Source organism: Hydra vulgaris, chromosome 08 (assembly GCF_038396675.1).
Source record: "Hydra vulgaris chromosome 08, alternate assembly HydraT2T_AEP".
Lineage (NCBI taxonomy): Eukaryota > Metazoa > Cnidaria > Hydrozoa > Anthoathecata > Hydridae > Hydra > Hydra vulgaris.
The window spans coordinates 34367773-34385582 of NC_088927.1; the positions used below are offsets into that span (position 1 = coordinate 34367773).

The 17810-nt window shown below is 27.7% G+C and overlaps 1 protein-coding gene across 4 annotated transcripts in view; it reads right to left on the reverse strand.

Moving 5' to 3' along the window:
- Positions 1 to 1067: 1067 nt before the first annotated feature.
- The window catches only part of LOC100199832 (ras-associating and dilute domain-containing protein), a 39836-nt gene continuing 23093 nt past the window's right edge, over positions 1068 to 17810 (reverse strand). For all 4 annotated transcript variants that reach the window (XM_065803504.1, XM_065803506.1, XM_065803505.1 and 1 more), the window contains 12 exons: positions 14341 to 16284; positions 14087 to 14211; positions 13163 to 13197; positions 12802 to 13045; positions 9326 to 9745; positions 6277 to 6424; positions 5981 to 6124; positions 2976 to 3076; positions 2502 to 2852; positions 2341 to 2406; positions 2172 to 2245; positions 1068 to 1570 (listed from right to left, as the gene is read on the reverse strand). In XM_065803504.1, the coding sequence (XP_065659576.1) occupies positions 1471 to 1570; positions 2172 to 2245; positions 2341 to 2406; positions 2502 to 2852; positions 2976 to 3076; positions 5981 to 6124; positions 6277 to 6424; positions 9326 to 9745; positions 12802 to 13045; positions 13163 to 13197; positions 14087 to 14211; positions 14341 to 16284 (3752 nt within the window). In that variant the 3' untranslated portion in view covers positions 1068 to 1470. The remainder of the gene's footprint in view (positions 1571 to 2171; positions 2246 to 2340; positions 2407 to 2501; positions 2853 to 2975; positions 3077 to 5980; positions 6125 to 6276; positions 6425 to 9325; positions 9746 to 12801; positions 13046 to 13162; positions 13198 to 14086; positions 14212 to 14340; positions 16285 to 17810) is intronic.

Consider the following 17810-nt stretch of genomic DNA (forward strand, 5'->3'; position numbering starts at 1 on the left):
AGTTTAAGGAGCTATTTAAAAAAATTTTTTTTTTGTAATACGCAGCGGAAAAATTTTTAAGATTTTGATGCTCTCTGACAGGTTTTTTCTATGACTTTTATTGATGTACGTGGGGGGGGGGGGGCTATGACCAATAGCCGCGGAACTGATGGCAAGATAACTCTCAAAAGACCTGGTTTAAAAGAACAACTTATCTTTCAATCCAAATTGTTTTACCATTAAACGCTTCTTTTTACAATTAAAAATTGTTTTTTTTGAGGTCAGTACTTTTTGAAATTTCATGTGGCGTTGGACAAAGTAGTTAGCTGCAGCTTCGTTTTATGTTAAATATTGTACGTCTGATAACAAACTATGGCTACAATAAGTTATTAAAAGTTCTTTAATTGTTCAATGTGAAGCAAAAAAAGCTCGACCTGGCTGCTAAATCGCAAACTCACACTGTCAACAGAATTGATAAAAAAATATATATTTTACATTTTAAAATCTTTTTGAACAAGAATTACAACCACATATAAAGAATTAATTTGAACAAGAGATTTTTTCATGACTGTTGCTGTGGTAACAAGGAAAAAAAAAACGTTTTTCTATGGCTATTATTCATTCGTCAAGAAAAACCGACGTATTACCTAAATAATAATAAAATTGAAAAAAAAAAAAACAATTGACTTTAAGTGGTCAAACAGTGACTAGCCAACAACTAGCCATTTTCTAAAGTCGATACTTTAGAAAACGGTCAGGGCCAGGCAACATTACATTCCTATTTGTTACAACAATATTGGTTAGCTGTTAGCTGGTCAATTATAGTTCACTGATTAACCAATAAGCAAAATTCATATGAACTGATTAAGGTGCCAATATAAGTTCACTTAAGATCTACTGAATATTTTTTTTCATTGGGGAAGGGGGGATTCAGCTAACTCCAAAGTAAGTAGTAATTGTGGTGACACCTACTTTCTTTAGTCGTTAGGCGATAACAAACACGTATGAAAATTATTTATAATTTTTATTTAGAAAATTAATTTTCAAATAAATAATAGAGCGCACCGCCGTTAAAAAAAAGACAAATGTACAATGTACAATAAAAATATTATTCTACGATTACAATCGTAATGTTGTAACAACGTAAACAAATGTATCAATCGTTTAAGATTTTAAAAAGAAATATAAAATTTCATCTTTTTTTTTACTGAAGAAAAATAATTATACTGAAAGTTAAAGAAAAATAGTTTTCGAAAAATATATTCAATAAATTATAATTGCTATTAAAAATAAGAATAAATAATTGTAATAAAAAATTTGCCAGGAATGCAAGAAAGAATCGCAAGAAATTAACTGAAAATTTATAAATTCTAAATCAAGAAAGAATGTATGAAATCAAAAAAAAAGAAAAAAAAGTTAAATAAAAATAAAAAGTAATGTATAAAGATTTTAGGCGATATTAGAATAAATACTTTAGTGTAAAAAAATGTATTACGTAGCGGAACTTAATATTTTATTTACAGTTTCTTTGTCCGACTTCGATATTAAAAAAGATAATCGATCTCCAGCTTTTTTTATAATATCCATTGCCCTATAACGTAGACAATAGTAACAACGTAAAAAATAGTAACAGCGTAGACAATAGTAACAACGTAAAAAATAGTAACAACGTAGACAATAGTAACAACGTAAACAATAGTAACAACATAAGCAATAGTAACAACATAAACAATGTAACAACATAAGCAATAGTTGCAACGTAACAATAGTAATAATGTAAACAATAGTAACAACGTAAACAATAGTAAGAGCATAAATAATAGTAGCAACGTAAACAATAGTAACAATGTAAACTTAATAGATCAATAACGTAAAAAAAATTTATAATTATGTAAACATTAATAATGACAAACATACTGTGGGCATACTAGGAAAACCAACTAAGTTCATTTTTGACAGTACTGCGTTATTTGTAACACTCTGTAGTATTTCATATTTTCTCCCATTTGGTATGCTACACATCTTTATAAGTGAGCATGTACAGTTTTCATTTCAACTAAGTCGCAAATTCAACAATTATTTTCAAACTTTTAAGTCAAAATGAGGTTTACCTCAAAATGAGGTTTTCAGACATAGCTGATTTCCCTTGTATGCCCTTAATACAAAGGATGATTTAAAAATAATAAAAATACTGATTATAGTCGCATCCAACAAGAGATATTCCATTCACACCTAGCAGACGATCACCAATACTTAAACGGGGGTCCTTTTTTAGTAAAAATATAAGTAGCATTAAAAAAGCAAAAATTGATAAAACAATAGCAAGATGTAAAAAAAAAACTATAATAAAAAGAAACTTGCCCTAGAAGCTGGTGTATCAGGTACAATAGTACGAATATATATAGCGTTTGTTTGCAGTGCTGTGAACTGAGTGAAAAAAAAAAATTACTAATAAAAATAATTATAATAGTCAATGATATTTAATAATGATATAATAAAAATATTTCTACAAAATTACTCACCATTGCATCAATGAGACCTAAGCCTAAACCTTTGGCACCTCGCACTAATTCTACAGAATATTCATTTTTATTGTTGGCAACTTTTTTTTCAGATTCTAATAAATTTCTAGCTTTATTGACTAACTCATCAGTATTTTCCACATTATGAAAACCATCAGCGTTATAATAATTCCCTAAAACTTGACTGGATGAAGTTGGATTAGAAGCTTTGTTTCTTACGCTATTAATGTCTGAAGAATATTTTACAGTGTTTTTATTTAACTGAAATTCACCGGATATTTTGCTGTCATTTTCAGTCATTTTTTCATTTACAGTAATGCTGCGACGTCTGTTATCTGCAGAAGTTTCCACCTAAATATAACACAAACACTAGGAAAATTGCGACGAATTTTTATGCTTTAAACATAAGTTATTTTTTATGAACAAAATGTTCTAATAATATTTTAAAAAACAATTTGTAAATTAATATATAACCGGTTGATTTTTAAGAGCCTCCTTTACTTCTATACCATTGATATGACTTTTTGTGCGTTCTTTCTTCGAATTTACAGGCCCTTTTCGGAATGATTCATTTTCTAACAAAAACAATTTACAGTCTTGATCTTGACTTATTAAAAAAATTAGGGCCAAGCAACAACTTTAGAAAAAAATGTTAAAGGAAGGAGATAACAAAAAAGAAAAAAATTAAAAATTTTATTAGAAAAATTAAAAAATTTCAAAAGCCTAACAAAATATTTTCACAACATTTTTCAACTACTTTTTTTTAAAAACAATAAATTAGTTTATCTAACTTAATCTATAACTTTTTGTTTTAAATTATTTACTCTTAACAACTTATATCAGCATTGTTCACTATTTCATTTTAAATTTTATACTGATCATGTTTTCATTATTGATAGCATTTTGCATAAAGGAAGTAAGCCTCAAGTTTTATAACTGAACTATCTTTTTTTTTTTCCCCCTTTTGATCTACAACTTTATTATGTTTTAACAAAGTGGAGAGCGTTGTTTTTCATTATAAATAAGTTCTTGAATATCATTTATTCTCTTTTATTTAATATACGCAAGTTCTTTGGAGAGTGCATCAATGTGATATTCTCCTAGGAAAATTTTTGCATATACCCCTGATACCTGATAAACTTAGAAAACCAAACATGTAAATTAAACTTGCTCAGCACCTTCAGCATAATTTTTTTCAAAATCTATCATGCATTGTGTGCAGAGCACACAATGCATGATAAACCCACTGCTATAAAGATCAGCACTTAACAACTTCCAAATGGCTTTGGTAATGTCAGCTAACCATCTGCTTAAATATTAAAAAAGCAATCTCATGGTAAATCATGTCTTTCATTATGATGTAAAGTTGCTAGCATTATCTTGTCAAAATTATGCTAATAATGAACAGTCATGTTAAATGTTTTGTAACAACTTAATTCCTTTTTTCTGACAAAAAACAACATTAAAGTTCTACTGTTTTCTTTGCTGCGTAGTAGCAAAAACGTAGTTTTCAAAACATAAAGTTAAATCAATTTGTTCTTGCAATGTTGTTAATTTTTTTCATTATTTTAAACTATTAATTATATGGAGTTTTTTTATTTGAAGGTATTTGCTTGGTTTTCTACACATTTAACCTTTTCAAATTTATCAATGTCATGCTTCAAATATTTAAGATGTGGATGCAGAAATGTTGTGCACAATGTTTTGATATTCATCTAGAATAACCTAATGCTTTCTTCTATGCAAAAAATTTTAAAAGTATTACTAACAATACCATAACTCTTATAATAAAATAATTACTATAAATTTTATTTTATAGTAATAATTCTAATACTTTTAATACTTTTTAACACATCGCTCAATAAGTCCGTAAGATAGCTAATAAAACAACAACATTTTGACATAATTTGATTTTATTCATCAACATAGTCTCCTTTTAAGGCGATACAGTCATTCCAGCGCTTCTCTAACTTTTCGATACCATGTTTGTAGAACGATTTATCTTTTCCTTCAAAATATGCTTCAGTTTCGGCGATGACCTCCTCATTCGATCCAAATCTCTTTCCCTGGAGCATCCTTTTGAGATCTGAGAACAGCCAATAATCGCTGGGGGCCAAATCAGGCGAGTATGGTGGATGGGGCAACAATTCGAAGTGTAATTCATTCATTTTTACCATTGTTTTCATTGACTTGTGACACGGTGCATTGTCTTGATGAAAGAGAATTTCTTTCTTCTTCATGTGCGGTCGCTTTTCGTCAATTACAGCCTTCAATCGTTCCAATAATGCCATGTAATATTCGCTGTTGATCGTTTTACCTTTCTCAAGATAATCAATGAACAATATACCATGGCTATCCCAAAATATGGAGGCCATAACCTTGCCAGCAGAAGTTTGAGCCTTTGGGCGCTTTGGGCGGCTTTCACCCGCTGGTGTCCACTCAGCCGACTGTCGATTTGACTCAGGAGTGAAATGGTGGATCCATGTTTCATCTATTGTGACGTAGCGACGCAAAAAATCCTTTTTATCTCGGTGAAATAGTGCCAGACATGCTTCAGAATCATCGATTCGTTGTTGTTTTTGGTCCGGTGTTAGCAAACGCGGCACCCATTTCGAACAAAGCTTTCTCATACCCAAATGTTCGTGTAATATTGTAAACACACTGCCTTCTGATATCTTTATGGCCTCGGCAATCTCCTTCAATTTCAATTTGCGGTCGGATAAGACGATTTTATGGATTTTTTTGATGTTTTCCTCAGTAACTGCCGAATTTGGGCGACCGGAGCGTTCAGCATCATCGGTGTTTGTACGACCACGTTTAAAGTCAGCAAACCACTTTTCAACCATTTGCCTCGATGGAGAGGAGTCCGAATAACACTTATCAAGCCATTGTTTGGTCTGCACTGTGTTTTTTCCCATCAAAAAGCAATGCTTAATGAGCACACGAAATTCTGATTTTTCCATTTTTTTCAATTCACAAAAGTTGATTCAATCGTTCACACACTAACTTGGTAAATAATGGTCCGATTGTCATGAAACTTTGACAGATATCGTTTGAAGGTTGGTACTTTCTAAAAACAATACGGATTCGGTATTTGTGTTGCCATCTATATGTCATCCTACGGACTTATTGAGCGATGTGTTAATCTTTTTTCACATTAACAAATAGTTATGGTTATAAATATAAAATCAAAAAAAACTTTTAAAAATATAAAAAAAAAAAAAAACTCAAAAAATTAAATATAAATCACAAATCTTAAATAATGAAAAAAAACACTTTAAATTGAAAAAAAAATTGCAAAAAAATGGGCAAAAAAAAAAATGCAAAAAAATAACAACAAACAAACAATAAAGGTCTATAAAAAAACATGCAAGTTGGTAAGAAAAACATGCAAGTTGTATGCAACTTTGCATGTTTTTCTGAACAACTTTCCAACCAAGCATGCAACTTTATAAATCTAAAAACAAATAATTCAGAACCTTTATTTTTAAAGCCTCCATTTCGGAAAAGATCATAGAAAATAAAGAAATCTTCACTGTCTGGATCCTTGCTGAGATCCATCACAAAACCATCAGAAGGCAGCATCAGTGGTGGATGCGTAGCAAAACTTTCAAGAACATCAGCTAGAAAATATAAATATCTAAACAATTTAAATACAAATAAAGCATATAATATTTCATTATTAAGTTTAAAAATATGTTAAAACTAATTAATACAACAAAAGAGTTTAAAAAATCAAATACATAGTTTATAAAATTGCATTTTGATTACTTACGTGATCTCAAAGCTGGTTCAATTTCATGAGGTGGAGGATACCATAGTCGTGGTCGAGGTTTACCACCTAAATTATACTCAGCAAGTAATTGGTGCAACTGAGCAGCATTAAGTGAAGGAAACCTTTCACGCAGAGATGTCCAATCCATCTACTTAATTTAAAATTATAAGTATAAAAAAATAATGTTTAAAATTTATTTTAAAACTTTTTTCTATATTTTCTTTATTGTTGTCACTGAGTTTGTTATTTTCTCTATGTTTGTCACTGAGTTTTTTTTGTATTTTAGCATATATTTGAATATTAAAATATTTCATATACTTTAATTAGAAATAAAAACATTTAAAGATGCAATTTTGTATTTTTGAAAAAATTGTGTTTATTAAATTCATAAAATCACACAAAATGATTGGTTTTACAAAAACACAACTTTTGATTGTAATATTATAAGGAAAACATTTAGGTAAAAATTGCATAGGACAAATAGATATATCATAGAAAGGTATTTACATACAGATATATGTAGATACATAGATACATATATTTGTAGATACATAGATACATATATTTGAAGATACATAAGATAGATACATATTTAAAATAGATACATATTTAAGATATTTGTAGATACATCGATACAGATATTTGTAGATACATAGATACATAAGATAGATACATACAGATACAGATATATTTATATTCATTATAATTCTTAAAGCAACCTCTAAATATTAGGGGCTTTTTTGCATAAAAATTAAAAGCTTTTCTCATAAAAAGCAAATTATAAAAAAAAAAGATTGCTGCCCCAACCTTAGTGCCCAAATCCTTAGTGGATGTAGCAGTACTCCTTTGCATGTTCTCCTTGTCTGTGCCTATGGTGTTCAGATCACTAGAAGCATAGACAGGTTTCTACAGCACTTTGTGTCGTTAACACATTTTTTTAAAAACAACTAAGAAAGAACATCTCATTGACCTGTTTCTGTTTGAAGTAGTATTAAAAAAGATCTTGTTGTCTTGCTGCCAAAAAATTATATTGATGGAAAAAACCACTACTAAATCAAATATTGATGGAAAAAACCATTACTAAATCAAATATTGATGGAAAAAAACTGGTTTTTGCCTAAAAATACAAAGATTAGATCCATCAACAGCAAGGGGAAATAATGTTTTCTTAAGAAAGCATTAATGGTTGTTACACAACCATTAAATATAAATCATTACCTCAATAAGTACCTGAGACTGTAAAACACTCTGGTTATATAATGACTTGGGGTTGTTCTTTCCAGACCATATATTGCTTTGTTCCTACTGCTTTTTAAAACATTTAAAAAATGTGCTGAAAAAACTAAGCAAAATACTATTGAAATTTAAAAAAAAAACTACCCCTCCCCTTGCCACCACTACAATCGCAGTAGTTGTTATAACTTTCTCAACCTTCATAAAGGTTTGTGTTTCTGCACAGAGAAACAAGTTTAGAGTACTACCAGGGATGTTGATATATAAAATATATCTAGGCTTGGAAAAGTGCAATATATATATAAAGGACTTTTATTACAGAAAATTACTTTTTATTATTATTTTTATTATTATTTTATTTATGTGTAAATATGTTTGCATGTGCTTGTTAATATGTTTGTAATATGCTTGTAAATATGTTTGCAAATTAGTAGAAAACTACTTATTAATTTTTTAAACAAGTTGTTGAAGAAAAAAACTAGATAAGCATTTTTACTAATTTATATATACATATATATCTGTATATATATATATATATATATATTTATATATATATATATATATATATATATATATATATATATATATATGTATATATATATGTAGTAAATATATACAGAGTTTATATATATATGGAGTTATATATATGTGTGTGTGTATATATATATATATATATATATATATATATATATATATATATATATATATATATATATATATATATATATATATACACACACATGTAGTAAATATATATGGAGTTATATATGTGTATATATATATATATACATGTATATATATATGTATATATGTATGTATATGTATATATATGTATATTTGTATATATATATATATATATACATATGTATATATATATATATACACATACATGTCTTTGTTTAGTAGTCAAAAAAGACTTTAATGATAAAAAAAGTCACTTTCAATGTGTTTTTTTTTTTAAATTTAAGCAACATTATAGTGTTATTTAAATGTTAAAACAACTAAAAAAATGCAAAAGTACAAAGTTTGATCATTTTTTAAAAAACCACAATAATTATGACAAAAAATTTTTTTATTTAATGGTGTTTTTTTTTTGTTTTTTTATTGTTTTATAATATTTAAAACAGACGAAGAATGTTGCTACATCAACAGACAAATAGATAAAACATGCGAGGAGTATTGCTTTTTAACTGTAAAACATGCATGTAGTGCATACATATACATCTATATATATATAGCTATATATATATATATATATATATATATATATATATATATATATATATATATATATATATATATCTCAAAGTTTTATAATGTATGGCAATAAAACACAGGAAATGAAGAAAGATATTCTGTCCAGCTTCTGTAAAAAACAAAGTAGATGATGATTAAATGGTATAACATATAATGTGACTCTAAATGATAAGAAAAGAAATGTCTCAGAAAGAGATTAGTAATCGTCTTATAAAGAGATACGTAAACAAGAGATACGTAAAACACTCTGATTACTTCAAGGAAGATTAAGATTTTAGCAAATAGAGCATAATAATGCAGATGATTGGGTATCAGCATTTAGTTTGGAGTTAGCAGTTTTAGTAGAAAAGGTATCAGCAGTTTTAGGAGAAAAAAGTAGAAGTAGAAAATTTAGAGAGAGTGCATGAAAAATAACGATAACATGAAAAATTTTAAGTTAAGAAAGGAAGATGCTTATGGTGTATATTAGAGAGTTTTTTCTAACTATTTATAAAATTCTTCTTTTATTACTAATAATAAAACTTTACATATTGATCAAATAAAAATAAAAAAACATCACCTGAGTGAGTTCTACTATTGAACATGCAAGCAAATCAACTGCATTTATTATTTTAATCATATACTTGTCAAACTGCGCTATTAGCCCATTAAACTGTGCCCAAGACTCTAAGTATTCAAGATTGGTACGCATTTGCACACCTTTTGCCCATTGATAAAACTTGCCACCAGTTCCTTTCTCCATTAATGTATTAAACAACGAGGCATTTGAGAAGAAAAATAGATATGCAAACAGTTGTTGTGTAATTTGTGTGTGAACTTGAAATTCTTTAGCAACTTCAAGAACTTTTGAAAAAATAATTGTAATTTTTTCAACAGATGGATGAACATTTGATTCCATTTTGTCATTTGCAATATCAGAACTATCATTGGACCGGAAGGGATTAGAGTCAATCACAGAAGGCAAAGTAGCATACAAAACCTAAACAAATAAAAACAAATTTCAATAAGATAAAAAAAAATGCAACTTTATTTTTAATTTAAATAAACTATTTCACTATAACTTTGTAAAAAACCTATACAAGAGTCTTTGGAGTCAAAAAAACCTATACAAGAGTCTTTGGAGTCAAAAAAACCTATACAAGAGTCTTTGGAGTCAAAAAAACCTATACAAGAGTCTTTGGAGTCATATACAAGAGTCTATATATTCTATAATACTTTATCATTATAACATGTCATTTATATAATCTAAAGCAATTCTACAATATTTCGTGGTGCTCTGTGATAAGACCAATAGGCCTTTTTAGATTACTTTAATCACATAAAAAAACTACTGGACTAAAATTTAAAATAATTTAGCACCTTGCACATAGAAATAACCTATATTTGGATTCAATCTACACCCAGGCTTTTCCTCAAAAGTTCATATTAATTTTTTTTTCTCAAAAGTTCATGTTAATTTTTCTAAGAAATAAGAGCTGGAAAATTTTACAAACTAAAAAAAAATCACAGATCTTACTAGTTAAAAATAGTTAAAAAGTTGAAATTTTATGATTAATGTTAACATCAATTTATTATAAATGTTAACATCAGTTTACGATTAATGTTAACATCAATTTATGATTAATGTTAACATCAATTTATGATTAATGTTAACATCAATTTATGATTAATGTTAACATCAATTTATGATTAATGTTAACATCAATTTAAGATTAATTTTAACATTAGTCATAAAATTTCAACTTTTTAATTCAGACAAATCAGACATATTTTAAAATTTCCAACATTTTCCAACGCTAGTAAAATTTGTTAGTTCAAAACTACTCTTTCTTCACAAATTTTTACACAAAAAGTCAACTAACACAAACTCTACCAGAAACCATAAATGGAAAGCTTACTGTCTCAGAATCCAGAAATGGAAAGCTTAGTGTCTCATAAACCTCAGAAGTATGATAAGAGTTTTAGTTTCAAATTAGTTTAAATTGCAACTTGAAATTTTGTAGGCAGATTTATATAAAGTATTCTAACTAAATGGGCATCCTTAAAGTATGTACATACTGTAAAACCATTGATTTAGGTCCCCCCTCCCCTCTTTGAACACACCTTCAAGCTTTTAATTATCCCCCCTCCTCCCTGTTGTGTACCTACACATTATTTAATATAAACTCCCCTTTCTCTCTCTTTTCCAACCTAAAATTTTTCAAAACATTAAAAACAAAAATACTATAAGTTAACTTAATATTTCTCTGTTACATATCATAGTATTGATTTTTAAACTTGTGAAATTCAATGTTTTTAAAAAAAAAAAAAGAAATCCAGTTTAAGGAGAGATAGAGAATGCGAGACAGTTAGACACTCAAACAGCATATATATTTGCATAGTGAATTACTTTGAGTTTTAAAACTTGCTTGTATATTTTCAAAATGGGCTAAAATTGGGGCAAAAAAAAGTTTAAATTAAGATAATCAAGGCATTTGAGCAGTCCTAAAAAGTTAGCAATTAAACCTTAAAACTTAGCAACCCTAAAAGCAGTCAAAAAAAAAAAAAAAAAAAAGACAACATGGTATTTTATATCTTTTAATGACTTCAAAGTGAAACAGTCTGCAGTCTGTTATGCATGTATTTAACATTTAAACTTAATAAAATTTACATCAGATAATTTTTGTTAACATTTTTTTGCTTTTCATTATAACAACATAATCAGATAATCAAGTTGCAATTTAAAAGCACAAACTCTACAAGTATTATTTTTCATGTGTGTTATGATTTGATTTTGATAATGCGAGATTGCTGTTTATGCTTTTTTCTAAACTCAACATCTTTTTCGAGTTCATACTTTAATATTGTTAGATGACATTTCTATAAAACAAAGTGTAACATTTATTCACTTTTTTCTCCTTAAGATCTTTATTTTTCCCACTGGACTCTATCTAATTTTTCATTTGAAAAAAGTTGTATAAAAGTATAAATAAAATTGATACAAGTAAAAGTTATTTAAATATTAAGGGTGATTATTTGTAATGCATCAATTGATACAACTTTTTAATTAGTTATTACATCATTATATCATTTATATCATCCTTCTTTTTTGTACTTTTTCCTTATATATATATATATATATATATATATATATATATATATATATATATATATATATATATATATATATATATATATATATATATATATATATATATATATATATATATATATATATATATATATATATATAGAACTCTTATATGTTGTCCGAAAGTTTTTTCCATATTTTGTTGACAAAAAGTAAAAATTAAAATGCAAGACTGGAATTTTTTTTTTTATTAATTGATAGACTGCCTGCTCCAACCAAACTCTCAGTCGATGTAGCAGCACTCCCTTGCGGGTCAGGCTAAAAGATAGTAGATGTAGCAGCACTCCGTTGCGAGTCAGGCTATTTGTCAGTCGATATAGCAGCACTCCCTTGCGAGTCAGGCTATTTGTCAGTCGATGTAACAGCACTCCCTTGCGAGTCAGGCTATAAGATAGTCGATGTAGCAACACTCCGCGCATGATTTACAGTAAAAAAAAAAATAATAAAAACATTTTATTAAAAAAATTAAAAATAAAAACATTTTATAAAAAAAAATAAAAATAAAAACATTGTTTATATTGCTAAAAACATTCAAAATGTTTTAAAAACATTCAGAATGTTTTTAAAAACATTCTGGTCAATTAAGTTTGCGTTTTTATGGTTTTTTTAAAAAAACGATTAATTTGTAATTAAATTAATGGTTTTGACTTTCGTCCAACACGCAAATGCTGGACGAAAGTCAAAAGTAATTAAAAGTGACGTATGTGTTGGCGTAAGAACCACTTTTTTCCTTCCGTGCTTCCCAAATGCAACAAACTATAGAACTATATATAAACATATATATATATATTTATGGGCTTGCACTTTATTCCTATTTTGCTATTAACAAAAGAAATTCATTCAAAAATATATGTAACTTAAAAATTTGTATTGGTATAATTAATTTTAATAAATTAAAAGCATACCTTAGTTACATGATAAACAGTTTGTTGAAATGTAAACATTATAACTTCTTCTAATACAGTAAGTAACTCATCATCGGCAGATAACAATGCCTCTTTGTTGGTAGTCACCATTGTACGAGGTAAAAGATAGCTGCTCATTTTTCCTTGTAAGAAGTTGAGCATTTCTATTGCACTTGACATCCAAAACAACACAGGTTTTAATTCAGGTAGCAAACACTTCAGCAAAACCAAAGGGTCTTCATCCCTATTCAGAAGGATTTTATCTTATTTTTCACAACAAAGTCACACACTCATAAGGTAAGTTACCACACATTAGCACAAATAATAAAAAAAAGTAAACATTGAAAATAAATATTATTACTTGATATTTTTTTTCCCAATTTCTTTAGTCTTTTCCTAAATACAAAAAGAAATTTTTAAACTTGATTGAAATTTCTTTAGTCTTTTCCTAAATACAAAAAGAAATTTTTAAACTTGATTGAAATTTCTTTAGTCTCTTCCTAAATACAAAAAGAAATTTTAAACTTGATTTGATTTAAACTTGATTTGTTATTATTTAAATATTATTTGGCTGGATATATTTACCATAGCATATAAGTACCATAGAATTGGCTGGATATATTTACCATATAACACTAGCATATAAGTAGAGTAAGCATTGTCTCTTTAAACAGAAGTGCGCAGTAAAAATTATTATTTCAATAGATTTGGCACTGCACTCTCCTAGATAAAAACTAGCAATGGCAACCCTACATAAAAGATATATTAAATCTTGCTTTAGATCGTCGTGCACATTTTATGAACTAAAATATATTTTTTAATTCATATAACTAAAAATTTATAAAAATTACTTTTACAGATTTAGGTTTTAAATGTCCTAATATATTTTGTACACTTTAGGATTATAAACGCTAAAATGAAAAAAAAAGTCTTATTGATAATACCATTCAGTTCAATATCATTAACTACTTTTATTAATAATGATACTATTATATAACTTTATATTATTACCAATATCAATAATATCAATAATGTATTTTTATTAAAACCCACATCATAATATAATTTTATATCATTATTGATATCAATAATAAAAATAATATAGAATTATTATCAAATAGTTTTATATTATTTATATTACTAATATCAATAAAAAAGCAAATATTTGTATGATAAAAATAAATGAAAAAAAAGAAAAGTGTATAGAAAAGTAAATATTAAAAAAAAAAAGTAAATATTTAAAACAATTTAAGATTATATCAAAAAACCATTAAAAAAAAATTACCCATGCAATTCTTTGCAAACCGCTTGATATCTTAAGTAAAAGTTTTCTGGTCTGCAATTCTGTAAAAGTGGCAGCAGAATGTTCAATGACCATCATGAAAAAATACATTGGTGTTAACTTAAAAGCTAAAACAAAACAAAACCAAAAATACTTGGATTAAATAGGCATTTTATTAATTGGTTCTAGAACATAAATATTATTAAAGTTTTTGAAAGCATATAAAAAGTACAAAAGTATATAACAAGAGTACAAACCTCCAAGATCTGAATCAGCAATATCTAAAATCATATTAAGAACTTCATCTTCATTTTTAATATCATAACTCATTTGTAAATAACTCTTTTCAACTTCCTTACGAGGAGCTAAATACTGAATTTCTTCTTCTTCAGAGCTGCTATCAGAACTGCTTTCATTTTCTGTAGAATCTTTTTCATCTGAAGTAAAAACTTGATTTGTGGTTTGAATAGACTTGGTGACATGGTTGATGGTAGCATAGTTGGCATTCGATGGCTGAGTGCTATTAGGTTTTAAAAGTTTTAACCATGGCAATCCAGTATCTTGCTGGGTAGGATCTTTAAAAAGAAAGTAATAGGACTTACCAAATCCCAAAATTGATCCAGGATTAAGTAAAGTTTCAGATGTTATAACCTCACCATTAATCGAAACTTCAGCACCTTTTGCAGGATCAACAAATATGCTGAAACTAATATCATCTACACTAGTTTCATCAGAATTTGTAGAAGAGTTTAATTTTTTATATAAATAAGCATGAGGCTCCAAAATATCTGATGAAAATAATTCAATGTGATACTTGATACCACCTTCTGAAAAAGGGCCAACAATAATTGTTGGATCATCAATCTTGTGCAGAAGCTTGTCAGAAGAATTTCTAAAGCCTTGCATCAATAACAAATATGGAACATACAAAGGAGCAACAACATTTTCACTATGTGTTCCATTACATTTTGAATGTGGTGAAAAAGGTACTGGTGGTAATTCTTTAGCGCCCGAATCTATGCTTTTACTGGCACTTGACGTTTCTGAACTTTCAAACAAACTTAAATCAGATGAGCTTCGCCCTAGTCCTTCTGCAGTGTTAATAAAGCTGGAGGATTCAACATCTTGCTTACGACGAAGTTCAAACCTTCTAAAACGATTACCTGTTGGCTTCCAAAGGGATTGCAAAACTAAAGGTTTTTCATTTTCATTTACAATACGTATATACTCTGTGTTCCATATTGTTTGTTCATCTTCTTCCCCTTTTTTGGGTCTATTTTGTTGTTTTGTATTATAACTTGCATTTGTTGATTGGAAAGTACCAACAACATCACACAGGACAAAGTCTTTAGGGTCTGCATTTTCAAAAGCATATCTCTCAAGTGCCATTTGGATAACTTCCTGAGCACTTGAAATTGTTGACACGCGAACTGCTTTGTAATTTAATCCTGCAGAAATATTATTTCCAAAAACTTTTAAAATCCCTGGTGTCAATCTGTTAGTAGATAACTCTGTATTGTTGTATTGAAGATCTTTTTTTTTCTTGTGAAACATTTTACTAATAGATCTTGGATGTTGGGTTCTTGTAGTTACAGATTGCTTTTTCACTTTTTGAAGACTCCTTGGATTATTATTCTCATCATTATCTTGATCATAAAAAATTGAAGAGCTTGAAAATGATAAAGATTTATGTTTATTTTCATTTAAACTACTCTCAATAAATTCGCTTGATCCTTTATTCTTTGAAGATGTATTTAAATTTACTTCCGAAGCTGTTGATAAAGATGATTTTAAATTCTTTGTGTTGTTTACACTTACTAACATTTTTTCATTCAAAACATTCTCTTTATCCCAGTCTACTGAAGTATCAGATATATCAGACTTAGCAGATTCAGTTATTTCATCTGTGTCAAAACTGCTTTCAGTATTAAGTGGAGTAATTTCAAAACTAGGAACTGTTTTACTTTTTTTCTTTTTTTTAACAAGTGGATCATCTGTTTTTTTAACTTTATTTTCAATTTTGTCTTTGCCAAATAGTTTTTTTTTTTTCTCTTCTTTTGATGAGCTATATTGACTTACACTATCTTCTGGTTTAACTGAAATGTTTGAATTATTTTCACAAAGAATAAATCTAGGGATTTTTTTATTGCTAATTGCACGAGCCAAAGGACATTCTTCACTCAATAACAACACAGTTTCATCTAAAGAAATACATAAATTAAGTTAGGGTTAAGACGAGCAGATAATATTTCTGGTAGTCCATATGTCCTACAGATCAAACTTACATTCACCCTCAGAAGTATTCGCAGCCACCCCTTAAAAAATTATTAATTGCCCAACATTTATTGTGAGATTATATTGCGAGATTATTGTGAGAGTAATATTTATTGCCAATAGTATAACTAATAGTCAACTAGTGCATTTTTCCATAAACTTAGTATTAATGTTTAAAAATATATATTTGTGACTTCATAGTTATTAAAAAACAACTTTTGTATATAACAAAAAAAATAAATGAAACATATTATTGATTATTGTAGGATAATAGACAATAATAGACACGACAATTAGATACTGATCAAAGTACTACTTTCAAATAGATTTGCAAGATTTGTTATACTTTTTGATCGAGTTCGCCTCATATTGGTTTTCTCACACCCATTATAGGGGTGCTCAAAAAAACAAAATTTTTTAAATACAAAAAGCCAAATTTAAGGCAAATATAAAAAAATACGATCACAAAAAAAAATTTCCAAAAATATTGACATTTATTTTGTGCTCAAGCGCCAAAATACCCCAAAAAAGCCCCAAATAGTTCCCTGGTAAGTAACCTGGCTTTGAGCGCAAAGTAAATCTCAATATTTTGTAATTTTTTTTTTTTTAATGTGCTCGTAAAGGTCCAAATTTTTTTAAGATTGATGTGTATCCTGGTTTTTTTCATATTTTTTGTTTAAATTAAAAAAAGATCTTCCTCTCAAATGCCTATGTCTGAACAAGTGTTTTAGATCTGTCATTTTATATTGGTATTTGATCTTTATTTTGTAAAGCTTACGTTATAAACTGCAAATTTCAGAACAAGACCATCAGCAGAACACTATTTAAAAATTGTTACATTTTATTCACAGTCTGGAAGTGGAAAATTGTCAGGTAAAAAAATTATGCTACAGTTTACTAGACTGTGGAAACTTGTAAGCAATCACAAGGACAAAGTTTGTTGATAAAAATGATACTCATACTCATCTGTCTATAGGTTTAAAATTTTTTTATCAGCTGCAAGTTTACAACATGTACTGTCACTAGGGCTGACTATGAATAGCGAGGTGAAAATGAACATCAAAACCAAGTTTACTAAAAGGTGAAGAAACACACATAATAAAGCTATATTTTGCGTTATTTTGATTCAGTTGCTTTAAATATAATATATAGAAACTAATTTTTGGCTGCACAAACTGTTTGCCTTTTTCAGTATTTCTCTATTGCATAATAAACAGCAAGAGTTTAGTCAGTTAAGAGAATTATTAAGCTATCTTAAGAACCACATAACAAAACACCATAAAAGTTGCTACACATCAAGTTCAGGTACATATTGTTCTAATAAAATCAAAATTTAAGGTGTAGCTTGTCTGTATCTAATTACTTGCATATTTAAAAATTACATTTTTTTTATCAAGAATTTAAGTTTTTTTTTTGCTAATTTTAGGAAATTTGCCACAAAATTACAAAAGAA